Genomic DNA, 15,854 nt, shown 5'->3' on the forward strand with positions numbered 1-15,854 from the left:
ATCTGCATATATACTAAAGGGGAACTAGATTTTGATAAGAGTTGGTATCCAAGTTCTTTGTGCATTTAATCTTTCTCTTTATGATGTTTTTTTCATCTACAGATATTTCTCTACTGGACAAAATGGTGATATATGATAATAAGAAACAACGAGTTGGATGGCTTCCAGTAAACTGCAACAGGCTACTACTACTAGATAAATTACTCATAAGCATGAACAAATACTTTATGACTAAAAATCTCAACGAGAATCACCAAAGTTATAGCAACTATCTAACGAAATATCAATTTGAAGCTAGCTTAGAAATATCAAGCTAGCTTAGAGCAGAAGTTTCCAGTTACAGCACAAAAACTTCAGCTCTAGAGCTGAAGTTTCCCAGTTACAACACAAAAACTTCAGCTCTAGAGCTAAAGTTTCCAGTTACAAAACAAAAACTTCAGCTCTAGAGCTGAACTTCAGGCCCGGCTACTAGAATGCTGAAGTTTTGCGTGATTGCCTTTGCTACTTCAGCCCCATGTGCTGAAGTTATGCGAAAAAGCGGGTACGCTTGCAAATTTTTTTGCAAAGCGGGCACAAGTTAAAATGTGACACAAAAAGCGGGTATAGATGTAAATGCCCCCATTTATGCCCATCATACAATATTCGGCCCATAATGACTTCTCCTTTTCCCCACAAATTCTATTTAAGTCTACTATTTAAAATATATTTATAATTTACAATGTATTTAAAGATTAGCTAATTCTCTTAAACTTCAGGATTAAGTATCCTAAATTTTTGTATCCTATATTTTTGTGCTGCTAATTTGAAAATCAGGACTTAGTGTCCTAAATTTTTGAGTTGTTAATTTGAAATTCAGGGCTAAGTGTCCTCAATTTCAAAACTACTAATTTAAAATTCTGGACATAAAATTCTAATTTGTGGACACAATATTCAAATTTTTAGGATATAGGGTGTGTTTGGTATAACGGAAAATGTTTTCTGTGAAAAATATTTTCATGGAAAACAAGTAGTAATTTTATTCATTTTTCGGTATTTGGTATGCAAATTAAGGAAAATGACTTCTCAAAAGTATTCATAAATAATTTAGATATAATAAACACGAAGCCATAAACTTTCAAACCAACAACCTTCCGGACCCACAAATTTCATAAACTTTCGAACCGCTAAACTTTCAAAACCGCGGAATTTCGAACCCATAAACTTTATAATTTCTAAACCCGTAAACTTCCAAACACATAAACCTCCGAACTCATAATTTGGGAACTTGTAAAATTTTGAGTCTTTAAACCGATAAATAAAAAAATTAAAACTGAAAAATATATTTAAAAGGTGCATGTGGCTCCCATTGATGACAAGATGCGAGAAGCGAGACTCAAATGGTTTGGGCATGTTCATAGGAGAAGCCCAGATGCGCCGGTAAGGAGATGTGAACAGTTGGTTGTGGAGGGCACGAGAAGAGGTAGAAGGCGGCCTTAGAAGTATTGGGGAGAGGTGATCAGGCAGGATATGGCGAGGCTTCAGATTTCCGAGGATATGACACTGGATAAGGAGATGTGGAGGTCGAGTATTAGGGTTGTAGGTTAGGAGGTAGTTTGAGTCTTTCCTTACTTTGTGCCATTGCGAGACCAGTCTGGTAAGATTTTTGTCTTAGATATTTAGTGGCAATGTTGTGTCTTACTATTTCACTTTTCAGCGTAGGAACTATTTACTAGCTATCGCTTTTGCTTTGCATCTTTCTTCTGAATTTCATGTTGTTCCTGTTTTTCATATGATTTCTTTGTTGATACTAATATTGTCTTATTTTTGTCTTTTTGTTTTCTTAAGCCGGGGGTCTTTCAAAAACAGCCTCTCTACTCCTTCGAGGTAGAGGTAAGGTCTGCGTACACACTACCCTCCCCAGACCTCCAATAGTGAGATTTTATTGGGTTGTTGTTGTTATTGTTGTTTTTTTTTTCGGGGGAGAGGGGGCAGTAAAAAGAAAAAAATAGAAATTTAAATTATAAAAAAAAATTGTGCGGGTGGGGGGGTTTGGGGTGGGTGGTGCAGAAAAGTGAAAAACAGAAATTTAAAATTGTAAAAAAAAAATTAAGGTAAAAAAATAAAATTTTTTTTTTAGGGGAGAGGTGGAGGGGTAGTAGGGTGGGTGGTAACGAAAAAACTGAAATGTGAAAAAGAAAAAAAAAACCTTTTTTAGAAAGGGGATGGGGTGGGTTGGTGAGGGTGAGGAAGGTTGAGAAGGAGTTTTGGAAAATGTTTTACCTTCTCTGATAAGGAAACATTTTCCTCCAATTGGAGGAAAATGAGTTCATAAGGAAAATATTTTCAAAAATATTTAAGCCAACCAAACATGGAAAAATTGAAAAATATTTTCTGTCCATTCATATCAAACACACTCATAATGTCCTGAAATTTGAATTTTAAAATTTAAACTTTAGTACGTTGTGTCTTGAAGTTTGAACAAATTAGTTAATCTTTATATATTATAAACTGTAGAGATATTTTAAACCACTCGTCGGGGAAGGACAACTCATAATTGAAGGAAATGATACAACGGAATTGGGATGGAGGTTTCCTTCTCAAGATTTCAAAATTTTATTTTTAAAACTTAGTTTTCCACCTGTCCTTTAGGGACCAAAGAAAAAGAAGGTTCCGTAACTATTGGATATTTTTGTGTAAATATTACTCAAAACTTTAGGATTAAAGTGAAATTAAGGCAACGATAGTTGCTTTATAAAATATTTACAGAGATCTCTCTTAGCATCCTTTTTTTTTCTTCCTTTTTATTATGATTCTGTCTGAAACCCAGCAACAACCTTAACTTAAAATTACTAAACAAACAAAACCTTATAATCATTCATCTAGTGAAGCTGACTTTTCCGATCTGATCGACAGTTCGTTTTGATCTCTCAGATGCTCTGTTGAAAATTCTCTTAAATTTCTCTACCGAGTGAGTTCTTCCCTCAATTTTTGCCCTGATTTGAAGGTGGACATAGAGAATTTTGTTTTGTTTTCATATTGATTGGATGCTGCTAGAGAATAACAATTTTGCTTGCATTAATAATTTTTCCACTGATTTATTGACTTAAATTTGTTTCTTGGGTATGCTTTTGAAGCTGGATTCATTCTATGAAGTTAAACTATTCATTTGGGTCTAGTAGCCCCAAATCTTACAAGGCATATCCAAGGGGTGATTTTGACTTGGAATCTGGGAACCTTAAAAGATCAAGAAAGGTAAAAGGTTCAAATTTTTACCCCATCAAAATGCTTAAATCATTGGGAAAACGAATTCATAGTTATTACAAGCTTCACCCAGCTATGTTGTTTATGATATCCTTGTCAATTGGGGTCATTATTCTTATTGTATTATCTGTTTCTGAAAGGCGATTTCGGATGAATGGTAATTATGCAAGATTTGATAAGGGTGTGGATGCTGCATATCCATTTTCTAAGTTTAGGAATCTTGTTATGGTTGCTGGACATTCAGTTTATACAAGTAGTAGTTGTGAGAAAGTTGATAAGGAGGATTCTTGGTTTTTAGAGTCTTATCAAAAGCACCCTGGTCAAGCTGCAACCTTTGTGCAACATATACAGAAGGGGGTTGAAATTACAGCGGATGACGATGATGCATTGCTCCTCTTCAGTGGTGGAGAGACGAGGAAAGATGCTGGGCCGCGAAGTGAAGCTCAAAGTTACTGGACTGTTGCTGAATCTAAAGGGTGGTTTGGTGAGTTCTTGTTTCCGTGGCTTCTGGTTAGTAGCCCACATGCTTCATATCGAACTGAAATTGTATAACATAATCATTTCTGTGTATAGTAAACTAAATTGATTAGAGCAAATAAACCGACTGAAGAGCTATGGTCTGCTGCTCCTTTGCGAAAGTTCGACTGTATTATTGTATTTTTAGACTTCCAAACCCTTGTATTATACTTCATTGTTGAAATAAGCTGAGATATCTGAAGCATGTGGAATATCTAAGGTTAGTTTCAATTTGTCATATCTAAGGTTGATGCCAATTTGTAATATGAACTACAATCTTAAACATGCCTCTCACATTTTGTGTGGCTCTAGGTTTGAGATTTGGTTATATGTTATCCACTAGAACAGGCATTTCATCTTTTCAGATATCACCATGATAGCGTGTGTAGTTTGCAGAAGGTTCATCCTCCCGATACATAGTTTTAAGACCTAAATCGTGATTATTTCAGTCATTTTTCTGAAATTCCAATTCTTCCCATTTTCAAAAATAAATGTTCCACTTCACATGATTAGCACCCTCATGCTAGTAATTTTCAGACCTTAGAAGCATTGACCAAAAGATTCGCAAGTTTATAACCGTAGTTCGCTCCTTCAACTAAGAGTGGTGACAACGCAAGAATTTAGTGATGTAACTCCATCAGATATGGTGATCCATGGCTGCATTTCTGTTTAGTTAATTAGAGGTGGAGGTCAAAGCTAGATACTAAATTTGGGCTATATTAATAAATTTTATGTTCCCATTTTTGTGTTGGTCGTCGGAGGATCATTACTAGGTAGAAGTGTTTCTTTTCACTGGACTTGTGATTCATGTAATCCCATCTGTGCTGAAAGGTGCTGGAGTATACATGATGCAAAGCGATTGTCATTTGTTATATGATGGGAGCTCTATGTTATGAGATAATCTGGATGTTTGAAATGCTTAATTTTTAATTCCTCAGACCGCTGCCATCTTTTCCCAGTCAACAAGAGAACAAAAGCATTGAGTGTCATATCTAAGATTAATTTCAATTTGTCATATGATCTTCCATCTGGTACATACCTCTCATATTTGGTGGCCCTTAATATGCCTGTGATTTCTTTATATCTTGTTCAGTAGAACTGGCTTTTCATCTTTTCATATATCACCAGGATAGCGCATCTAGCTTGCAAATTGGTTCATTCTCCAGTTACACAGTTGTAAGATCTAAGTCCAACTGCTCAGCCATTTTATTGAAAGATTTTCACTGGATTTTCCCATTTCAAAAATAATTGTTCCTCTTCACAATTCACATGATCGGCACCCTCATGAAAGTAATTTTTGGAACTGAGAAGCATTGACCAAACGATTCACAAATTCGTAAACTATAATCCGTTCCTTCAACGAAGTTATTAACGTCTCTCTCACTTCGTCTCTTTTTTGTGGCCTCTAATTCATTTGTAATGATAAAATCTAGTATCATAGATACGCGACCATAATTTCTTTACCGATACATGACCATAAAAACATTATTGCTAGTTGTCCACTTTGTATGCAGGCAAGCAAGAAAGTGTAAGAGGGAGGGCACTCACTGAAGAGCATGCGAGGGACAGTTTTGAGAATCTTCTCTTTAGCGTTTGTCGGTTCAGAGAGCTTACTGGCACTTATCCACATAATATAACTGTAAGCCATTTATTACCTTCTATAGCTAAAAATCTAAATGTCATGTATAAAATATATAAAGGAAATCCCAAGATTTTCATTATTGAACTGTTTAACAGTGGCGATATCTGCAATCACAAATACCGATAAGATGCATAAAAAATGAACTAAAGGCAATAGATTTAAGTAAGAAAATGCCTAGCTTTTGATCTGCATATCTAAAACAAACACGAAGAGATTTGCACTTGATGCCTTTGCATCTGAGTATTCCACATATGTGTTGAAGGCAGTGATTACTCCCTTGTGTTTTGCCCAACAAACGTTCAGCACATAGCAATCAAAGCAGTATACCTCCATAAGCTGTTGCCAACTTTTATGCTAAATAAACTTACAAACATAAATTCAAAGGATCCTAGTATTGTTGTTACAGCTTTGGATTTTTTTCTTTTCAGCATGATACCCCAAATAAAATTATGTCTAGTGGTAGAACCTATGGAGCTGTTTGTATTTTGTATACTACCGCCAAAAACATACTCCTGTGCAATGGAACTCAGGAGTTAGGACGTAATAGAAGAGACGTGACATTTTCCTTAGCTTATAATGAGAAGTTGAACGTTCAATCATTGATGTGTTTATAGAAAGGACAGATGGTTGCCATGTGTGTTGGCAGTGGCGGAGCCACCTTATAGGAAGGGGTGTCACTTCGCGGGAAAAATATACTGTAGATAGGTAATATATATATATATATATATATATATATATATATATATATATATGTATGTATGTATGTATGTATACTATGTATTGACTCCCCTTAATTTTTTGGTATGCTTACTTTTATATATTTTGGCACCCCTTAACGAAAGTTCTGGCTCCGTCACTGTGTGTTGGGTTACGGAAATAGCCTTTGGGCTTCCCCATTACCAGCACATTAGGGAAGATCCAAATGATGCTGATATAATAATCTCAACAGGGAAGTACTAGCTCCAGGTATTATATAGCAAGAGCTCTGTCTCAAGAATCTAAAATAATGCCCTTTGTATCTACCGAAGACTTTTCAGACTCTTATATTAATCATGTAGTGGAAGATGTATTGGTGTATGCTCAATGACTTAGTGGTCCTGCTTATTGCTTATTGTTATTGTGTTCTCTATATCCGGCAATTTTTTAATCTCTTCTCAATTAAATTTTCACTTGGTTCCGATCTAACAACTCAAGTATTCATTTTAGCAGCTTTGATGATATCTGTTGCACAAGTATTGAGAAAGTTTGTTTCTCCCATATCATCTTTATTCCATGTAATATTATTTATGTTTTGGTGTATTTTAAAATTTATGTGGCTACATGACTTTTCATTTTGTATGGTGTGGATTCATCATAAATTGGCTAGTATTACATTGGCTGCCAGCCTATCACAACTCTTCTTTATCTGGGCTTGCAACTGGCAATGTGAACATAGATCACAGAGGTGTATTCATATAGCCGACCCTCAACTTGTTCGGGACTGAGGCGTAGTAGTTGTTTGTACATGAATCTTCATTTGTCTATGGTCTCCAAATTAAGTACTTAACATTTGATGGCTATGATCAGCAATTTCTAATTTTCTGCGTCTCTCGGTTCGTATTTGTGGTGGCAATGCTTAGTGAGTTCTTATACGGCGGAAGAAGTAGCAAGATCTTAGTAGTGAGCTCACATATGATGGTCATGATCAGCAATTCTTTAATATTTGTTAGTCCGTCTCTCGATTTGTATTTTTAATGGAGATGCTAAGTGAGTTCCTATGCAAGGAAAGGAGTAGCATGGTCTCAATAAACTTGTTCAACTACTGTGTAGGTTGTAGGATATGATTTCAAGGAGAAGAGATTTAAGCATCTGCATCGGTCTGCAATTGGATTTCCAGAAACAAGATTCTTTTATTCAGGGACATCATCTTCCCAAACTTCAAGGGAAGCAGCTTTAAAAGGAGAAGCACTGGTGAGAACACAGTTTCAAGAAGATCCTTACGGCTGTAAAGGTTCTCTTCGTCGCAAGAAACTTGGTCGTGATCCTTTTCATCGTTCAATCCCTTATCCTAATGGGTGTCCTGAAATTGAGGGTTTGTTCAGATATTGTGGAACAGCTCCATATTCAGGTTCCCTACCTTGGGCCTAATAGAATTTCATAGTTCTGAAAAATTAGAAGATAGCAATTAAAAGCCAATGTCATAAAATATAGGTAGCTTCTTCTATTATTTGTTCCTATGTACTTACTACCTTTTCTTTCTTGTATTTTTTTATATTGGAATAGCAAGGAACTAACTTGTCTGCTAGTGTAGAGAATAAAACGGCAAGTTCAGTCTGGTTTAAAAGATATTATAGATACTGTCGATTATTTAAAAAATGCAGCATGCTACCTGGTGTCACTCTACTCATGTTAAGAAAGCATGTGTATATATATAAGATACTTCCTCTACCAATATGTTGGTTCTTGTCATTGATTTCTGTTGCCAATGTTCTTGTGGGCTTGTTATTCAGTATTAGAAGACAATACTAATGGGCATTTACATTTATACCCGCTTTTTGGGTTATGTTTTAATTTGTGCCCGCTTTGCAAAAAAAATTGCAAACGTACCCACTTTTTCGCGTAACCTCAGCATACGGGGCTGAAGTAGCAAAGGCAATCATGCAAAACTTCAGCATTCTAGTAGACGGGACTGAAGTACCAAGTGTGCTGAAGTTTTTGTTTGTAATTGCTGAACTTAAGCATAGTAGCTGAAATTTTGTTCTCTATTTGCTGAAGTTTTTGTTTTTGTAACTGGCGACTAGAGCTGAAGTTTTTGTTTTGTAACTGGCAAACTTCTGCTCTAGAGCTGAAGTTTTTGTTTTTGTAACTGGCGTACTTTAGCTCTAGAACTGAAGTTTTTGTTTTGTAACTGGCGAATTTCAGCTCAAGAGTTGAAGTTTTTGTTTTTAACTGACGAACTTCAGCTCTAAAGCTGAAATTTTTGTTTGTAACTGGCGAAGTTTTTGTTTGTAATTGGCGAACTTCAGCCTTCTTAGAGTTAAAGTTTTAACTGACTTTCCATATGATTCGAACGTTGAAAGTATTCACAAATATGTTTTTCTTTTGGGTAATCCAATTCTCATGCTGCCTGCAATGACTTCTACTTCCCTATCTAAGGCAAGCCTCAAGACTTCCTCTTGAAAAATAATCCCCAATTCCCACCACCGCCAAAAGAAAGAGGAGGGAAGGGAAGGGGGACACAACGAAAAGCTAGTGGAGTTTTGACGTAAATGGAACTGACACCATCTTGGCAACATGCTTAGAAGGCCAATTAAAACAGAAAAAGCAAAACAAACTCTACCTGATATAATCCTGTATCCACAACAATAATATATTACTTTGAGGGCGGATATAATTTTGAGGAGGAGAGGGAGGAGGAGAAAGGGGGCTGAAATTGTTTAAAAAGTGGGTACAAGTTAAAACTTTTTTAAAAAAATGGTTATAGGTTAAATGGAGGCAACCAAATAGGGCGCCCCGTGCAACTTTTACCAATACTAATATGGGATTTTTACCTTTGTATACTACATATGAAACTTTATTATCCTCCCTAATCAAATTTTAGCTTATATACAATTTACCAATTAGACAAGAGGGGTTGCTCTGATGGTAAGCAACCTCTACTTCCAACCAAGAGGTTGTGAGTTCGAGTCTTCCCAAGAGCAAGGTAAGAAGTTTTTGGAGGGAGGGATGTCGGGGGTCTATTTGGAAACAACCTCTCTACCCCAAGATAGGGGTAAGGTCTGCGTACACACTACCCTCCCCAGACCCACTAAGTTGGAGTATACTGGGTTGTTGTTGTTGTTATACAATTTACCAATTATATATAATTAGTATTAATGAGTATCCCTTATATTAGGAATTGAATAGAGATTTATATATTTCTCATCCCTGCTCTCTCTCTCCGTCTCTCTCTCTTTCTATCCTTCTTTGTTCTTTCCCTAATTTTCTTCCTTCGTTTTTCTCTGCTTTTTATCCTCTTTTTTTCAATAATTTTCTTTCATGTTGCACAATTGGTGTTCGAATTGAAATTGTCAATCAATAAATTTTGAAGGTTTTTGATTCTCCACCATTAACAGTCATTGAAAAGCTTTAAAGCTTTGAATTCAAATTTGAAATTTCAAAAACTATTTTTTGTTTGGATTGGGTGTTGTTGCAAATAATTGGGAATATTCTTTGGAGCTTATATCTCAATTTTGAGGGTGTTTGATGAAGATTAGACATGATTTTGGCTGAATTTCATATTGAAACTCGAAGAAGAAGAAAAAGAACACACGACATACAATATACTTACGAAATTGTATTAAAGTTGTATGTAAATTGTATTTAAGTTGTATTCTGTTGTAATTATATATATTTTTTATTTGAATGTGGTATGAAAGTTGAAAATAGTTGTATAATGTATGAATCGTTGTATGAAATTTGTATTTAAGTTATAAATACTATCTTTTTACATAAAGTTGTTGATATGTATCAAAATTGTTTTAAGATAGAAAGTTTTGATTGGAATTCAGAGAGGAAGAAGAACACACCACTTACAAAATATATACAAAATACAGACAAAAGACATATTGTATAAAATTTATATAAAAATTGTATTTAAGTTGTATGCTGTTGTAATTGTATTTACTTGGGTAAGAATGATATATGAAAGTTATAAATAAATTGTATACTGTATAATTACTTGTATGAAATTTATTTTTAGTTTATAATATATTATTGTAGATGTATCATAAAGATGGACATACCACATTACACAAACCTTTTATCTCTCCTTTGTCTCGCTCCTCCATCAAAAGTAGCGATTCTTATTGAAATACAGTATATAAATACAAAAATTACCTTTACATTCCACTCAGATTATTGTATAGGTTTTATATTGTATATACATATAAACTGCACATTACTTTCCATCTGAGTCCATAACCAATAGTTGTAATTGAGACTTTTTGAGGTGTTAAAACTATTCGACTGATATCAGTGTTATACATTTTTTTTATATCCGCTACTCTCAAGTCGAAGTATTAATTTTTTCAATTTTCCGAAGTTTTAGAAGCTGTTATTTTAAATTAAAAAAATACAACTGGTGTCATAGTTTACACACACTTTGATTATTTAACTGCATATTTGCTACCTCTCACGTACCAGGTAATTCTGCCTTGTTATTACAATACATTTGTTTATCATCACCTCTCTTATATTAGTTTATATTTTATTTGTGCAATCTAATCCTAGATTTATGTAATACGCCCTAAATATGTGCATCACGTAGCCGGGATATGCTTCTTCTATTGAGTATTTAGATTAATTAAATATCAGAATGTGGGGTTTGATTGGAACAATTTTGTTGAATTTTGGTTTGGAAATTAGTATCAAAGTTACAATCATCACTAGTTGGTTAGAGGATAAGGAAAGAGGATAGGAGAGAAAAAAGAAAAAAAAAATGTAACGGAATCCCTCAATTTAAGGCATTAATAACGGATTGTATATAAATGATAAGAAAAATTTGTTTAGGGCGGGTAATCGCTGTGACCTGCGTCATTCTGCTGGTAAAACTCTTAAAATGCCTCATATACTTGAACATAACAAAATTCTTTTCTTAGAGATCTTTGACAGTTTTTACAATTGCAATTGAGTTTCCGTTTGACATATGACCATAGTAAGCCTAGGGCACTAATCCGTAGATTTGAGTGTTTCATATAGAGGATGTGTAATTCTTAATCTTATTTTCTCTGATGAGCACTTGTAAAGCTCACCACGTTAAAGTTTGGCAAAATACCTTTAACATCCATCTAAATTTGATACGGAATATTAGTTACAGTCTTAAACTATTCGTCGACCCTCCTCAACTTGGCCTTTTGAGAATCACTACCCTCCTGGACTGATGTGACAATGAGTGTGGGTGCACTCGCCTGCCACGTGGATTTTTTTGTATATGTGACATTTTTTTAAAAAAAATAGAATATATTTTTACCTTTTTAAATATGTTACTTTTTTGGATAATTTTTTTCAAATACAATTTATAATAAAACTTGGATAGAACTACATTATTTAGGCTAAATTTTTTTATTTGGCTAAAAATAATAATGTTTTAGTTAATCTTTTTTTTAATTTGATCTAAAAATAAGGCTTTACTTGAAATAAATAGTCATGTATATTTTTTTTATAACTTTTTAGATGCGTTGACTATTTATTTCAATTGACTATTTATAACATATACTCATGATAGTTATCTCATACTTTTTTATTATTATTTTTTTTTCTTATAATCCTTTTGTCATCAATGTTTTAAAAGGCGGGGGCGTGAGGCGAGGCGTTTTACGTTTGACGAGGCGAGGCATAACCCTAAGATACAGGGCGTAAGTCCCACGGATCTTTAAATTTTACTAATTTCAAGAATTTTAATATAGTATAAAATAAAAAATATTAATAAAAATTACATTAAAATCAAAAAATTATAATAAAAAATCTATTTAAAGAATTTAAAAAATAAAATTTAACTATGAATAATATAAAAAGCATGACATATATCATAATATGCAAATTAGTTGCAATGTCGTTGCAACTCAAACAACAAAAGTAATATATTCAATGCAAAATCTTATCTGTATCTCTTAAGGAGTATTGAATTTTGAAAGAATTTTGATATTATAATTTGATATTTTTTTAAATACTCCTTTTAATTAATATGCTTTCTATTTGAAAGAGAATTTATGTAAAAACATAATTCACGATTTAAATATGATTCTCATAATTTATTTTTAAGTTTCAACAAGTTAATAAAGTGACACATAATTCACCATACCATACCATGATAACTAATGATTTGTAAATAGTTACTAGCTAATACTGGACTATTAAATTAATAAGTATTGTATCTCGTAAACGTGAAAAAAAAATATTTGGGAAAATAATTATTAAAAAAAATTATGGACTATTATATAATAAAGACATAACAAAAGTTAATAAATAAATAATTTTAAATGAAAGATTTATTTAAAAATTATTATCATAGCAATCTTAGTGGATAACGTGGAATAATTTTAATTTTAATTATGACATAAAATACTCTTAATTTACTGATTAAGAAAAAAGTAATTTTGAATAGTCAATGATTTATTAAGAAAAATTGAGGATTTGCAAGGTTCGTTACACACAATTGTATAAAGTTCTATTAGGCAAGCCCAATACGCTGGGCGTTGGGCGTGTCTGGGACGTAAGCCCCGACTTCTTGTAATCCTTTTGTCATATCAAGGATTTACATTTGTACTTACAATTATCAAATTTTCAGATGAATATAATGGGAATGAGGTAATTAGGCAATTTGACATAAATACTTTATTTAGAGGTCCATTATTTCTCGTCAGAAGATATCCATAGGTTTAAACAAAAATTTCAAAATAACTCAACCAATTAATTTGAAATCTCTAAGAAAACAAACCAAACTGAGATTATTTGGTTTGGTATTTCATAACCGAAAAATTGAACCGGAGTTTTCATAATCCAATTCGAAGTGCCTCATGTCAGAAGAAACGAAAAGTCATGTATTTGTTTTTTATAACACTATTTATTTCAATTTTATCAATCTTTATTTTCAGATCAACTTCAAAAAAAAAAATTAAAATTTTATTATTTTTAGTCAAATAAGAATATTTAGCATAAATAATATAATTCTATCCAAATTTTATTATAAATTATATTCAAAAAAAATTTCAAAAAAGTAACATACTTAAAAAGATAAAAATATATTTTATTTTTAAAAAAATGTCACATATACAAAAAAATCCATGTGGCAAACAATTGCACGTACACTCACATCAACGTAGACTGAGGACAAGATTAACAAGGCCTTGTGTGAAGGTAAACCACGAGTCCTTAATGGGAAAAAGGACTCCACATCGGTAGCGTTATCTCCAGCCATGAATCTGGAACACATGGCACCTCCGAAGAGGATTCGAGTAAGCAATCCAAAGATTTGCTTAGGGAGAGGCACGTCAGTCGGTCAAAGGAACCCTTTGGAGAGAAGGGTGTTATGGAGCGGAGGCAGTTCGAAGAGCAAGTTCCCAATTACTTGAAACTTTGCGGCGACGAGGACGTCGCCATTTCAAGTGGGGGAGTGTGTGCCGCCTCGCCAAACTCCTTACTGATTTTAGCGCCTAAGGGGCCACAAACCGAGTCTAACCTGGCTGCCGGCTGTATCAACATTGCATGGGGAGTTTGAAGCCTTAAAGCAACAACTGAAGGCAGCAAGGCTTGCTGGAGGCACAGAACATGTTGTTGTGCGTGAAACCAAAATCGAGGGCCATGACTCTCAAAAGGCAAGTTGAGGAATAATGAAGACCTTGAATAATTTAAAGCTATAACTAATAATTGTCAGGGGTGTTTTAAGGTATTTTGCTGTTGGATGACTGAAAACCAATATGACATTTGAAAGTGAGGGGAGAGGAGTTGTCTACAAATACTATTTCATCAACTACCCATAGTCCAGATGCCTATTGATTAATCCACGAGGTAATAATCTTCATACAAGATCAGTACATGATTAGGTTCTGTATTGATCTTGACGTGAAAGTTGAACAAGTTGGACTGTCAACCAGACTATAATGATTTGACATTTTAAATTTCCAAATGCAATTCTTTACCAGTAAGTTAATTACGAGGAGGTATGAAGTTGGATTTGAAGTCCACCAAAACAAGCATAGATGTATGGTTTTAATTTTATGGATTCAATATTTAAAATATTAATTTATTAGAATTTTAAGGTACCAAAAGTACTAAGTTCAATTGAAACCAATAAGTATGTGTTGCATCCGCACCTGCTGCAGATCTCTTATATAGAACCTTAGATCTAAACGGAACCCAATAAGTGAGCTTGCTTATATCATTAGCTTGAATTTGATATACTAACTCTGGAATAGCCAACTTTACTACTTGTATATAAAGATTACTTCGACCTAATCATCACTGGTCTATCCATGTAGTAGTACCAAAAAATCCATCATGCAACTGATGAGGAGCATCCGGAAAGGGAGAAATGAATTGGAAGCCAGTGGTATGGGGGGAGTCGGGAAGATGCCAATCTCCTTCGCAGGAAAAGTAAAGATGACATCTTCCCACGCCCCCCACCCCAACAGCTCCCCAAATCCCTCCTCCTTTTCCACTTACTCCATATTTCCTTCTCATCGTCTCTCTCAAGGGATATATATAACAAAGAAAAGCAAAATAAGAAAACCAGAGGCAAATCAAAAATATTTAAGTAAAATAATAAGAAGTGTAGAAGGAGCCATCAGAAACCAAAGTTCATCCCCAGAAGCTTTAGGCTGTGGTGCGGTCCGCATCATGGTTCGATCTTTCGATCGCATCACGCGGCTCCTCCTTTGAAGGAAAAATTATTTATTGGTAAATCTTAAAATATTTCCTATGCAAAATAAATCATCCATTGGGTGTTTAAAAAGCAACATTATAGTAAAATCAAAAAGCATGTATAAGAGCTCAGAAGCAAAATGGGTATGAGAAATTTATCATCACTCAAAAAATAAATTTTGTAAGAGTGGTGCATGACTATCTCTAAATCTCATCACAGCTCTTCAACTGAATATACGAAAACGATAAATAAAACTCCACGTGTGTGTGTGGAGGCGGGGGTAGGGAAATAAAGAGAAATGAGGTTGAGATCTGGAAGTAGCTACTGCGCTCGCTTTATAAGGCTAGAAACGAAGAGTAGAAACCCTAAATCGTGTGAGATTACTATCTTGTTCGCCTCGGTTCACAATATTACAATATTAAAAAATGAAAAGTTCATTTTAACACCACTTGTTTTTACTTCGTTACACTTAACTCCAATTACTTCTAACTGAGGTTCTACCACCAACTCGCGTCCAACTTTACTCTATTGAGAAACTGAATATAAAATTGTCAATGCAATATCTAGATTCTTAGTATTGAAATTGTTCTAATAAATTTCTGAATTATTTGGAACCGAAAAGAAAAAGGAGAGCAATTGCAACATGAAAATACTTTTGTATCATTAATCAGAAGGGCTACTGGTAATAATGATCCACATAAAAGGGTTGTATTTAGGTGTATTATTTGTTTAGTGACTATTAAATTTCTATAGCTGTCATATACATAATTACTTTCTATAACTATTATTTGGTTGTTAAGCGATTTTATTTGTTGTACTCACGCTACTGTATTCAGCGGAATTCGCCTAAAAATATAGGAGTCTAGTTGTGCCAATTAGCGCGTATCTCTCCTAATTTAACTCAATAAAATCAATTCTACGTAAATTACGCTGCTACGCGACTCTATTTGCGCTATTGTATTCATAAATAAAGTAGCGGAATTCGCCTAAAAAATAGGGGAACCAATTGTGCGATTATACTCTCGCTATTGTATTTATGAATACAGTAGCGAAATTCGCCTAAAAATATGAGAGTTC

At 34.0% G+C, this 15,854-nt stretch overlaps 1 protein-coding gene and 1 non-coding gene across 2 annotated transcripts; one reads left to right on the top strand and one right to left on the bottom strand.

Moving 5' to 3' along the window:
* Positions 1–2,630: 2,630 nt before the first annotated feature.
* On the top strand, positions 2,631–7,723 carry LOC107763310 (uncharacterized protein C57A10.07). Its single transcript, XM_016581791.2, has 4 exons — positions 2,631–2,947; positions 3,114–3,724; positions 5,271–5,395; positions 7,208–7,723. The coding sequence occupies exons 2-4, from the start codon at positions 3,127–3,129 to the stop codon at positions 7,523–7,525; spliced, it is 1,041 nt and encodes a 346-aa protein (XP_016437277.1). The 5' UTR covers positions 2,631–2,947; positions 3,114–3,126; the 3' UTR covers positions 7,526–7,723.
* A 7,178-nt stretch (positions 7,724–14,901) lies between these two features.
* LOC142163678 (small nucleolar RNA Z221/R21b) lies at positions 14,902–14,999 on the bottom strand. The gene has a single exon (XR_012694623.1). It is a non-coding gene; the product is annotated as a small nucleolar RNA Z221/R21b (small nucleolar RNA).
* Between the last annotated feature and the right edge of the window lie 855 nt (positions 15,000–15,854).

The sequence above is a fragment of the Nicotiana tabacum genome, chromosome 8, assembly GCF_000715075.1.
Source record: "Nicotiana tabacum cultivar K326 chromosome 8, ASM71507v2, whole genome shotgun sequence".
NCBI lineage: Eukaryota > Viridiplantae > Streptophyta > Magnoliopsida > Solanales > Solanaceae > Nicotiana > Nicotiana tabacum.

Bases quoted from the DNA above. Each gene is read 5' to 3' on its own strand.
- LOC107763310 (XM_016581791.2), top strand. From the start codon at position 3,127: ATGAAGTTAAACTATTCATTTGGGTCTAGTAGCCCCAAATCTTACAAG. The intron at 3,725-5,270 runs GTGAGTTCTTGT...CTTTGTATGCAG, and splicing joins TGAATCTAAAGGGTGGTTTG to GCAAGCAAGAAAGTGTAAGA. The intron at 5,396-7,207 runs GTAAGCCATTTA...ACTACTGTGTAG, and splicing joins CTTATCCACATAATATAACT to GTTGTAGGATATGATTTCAA.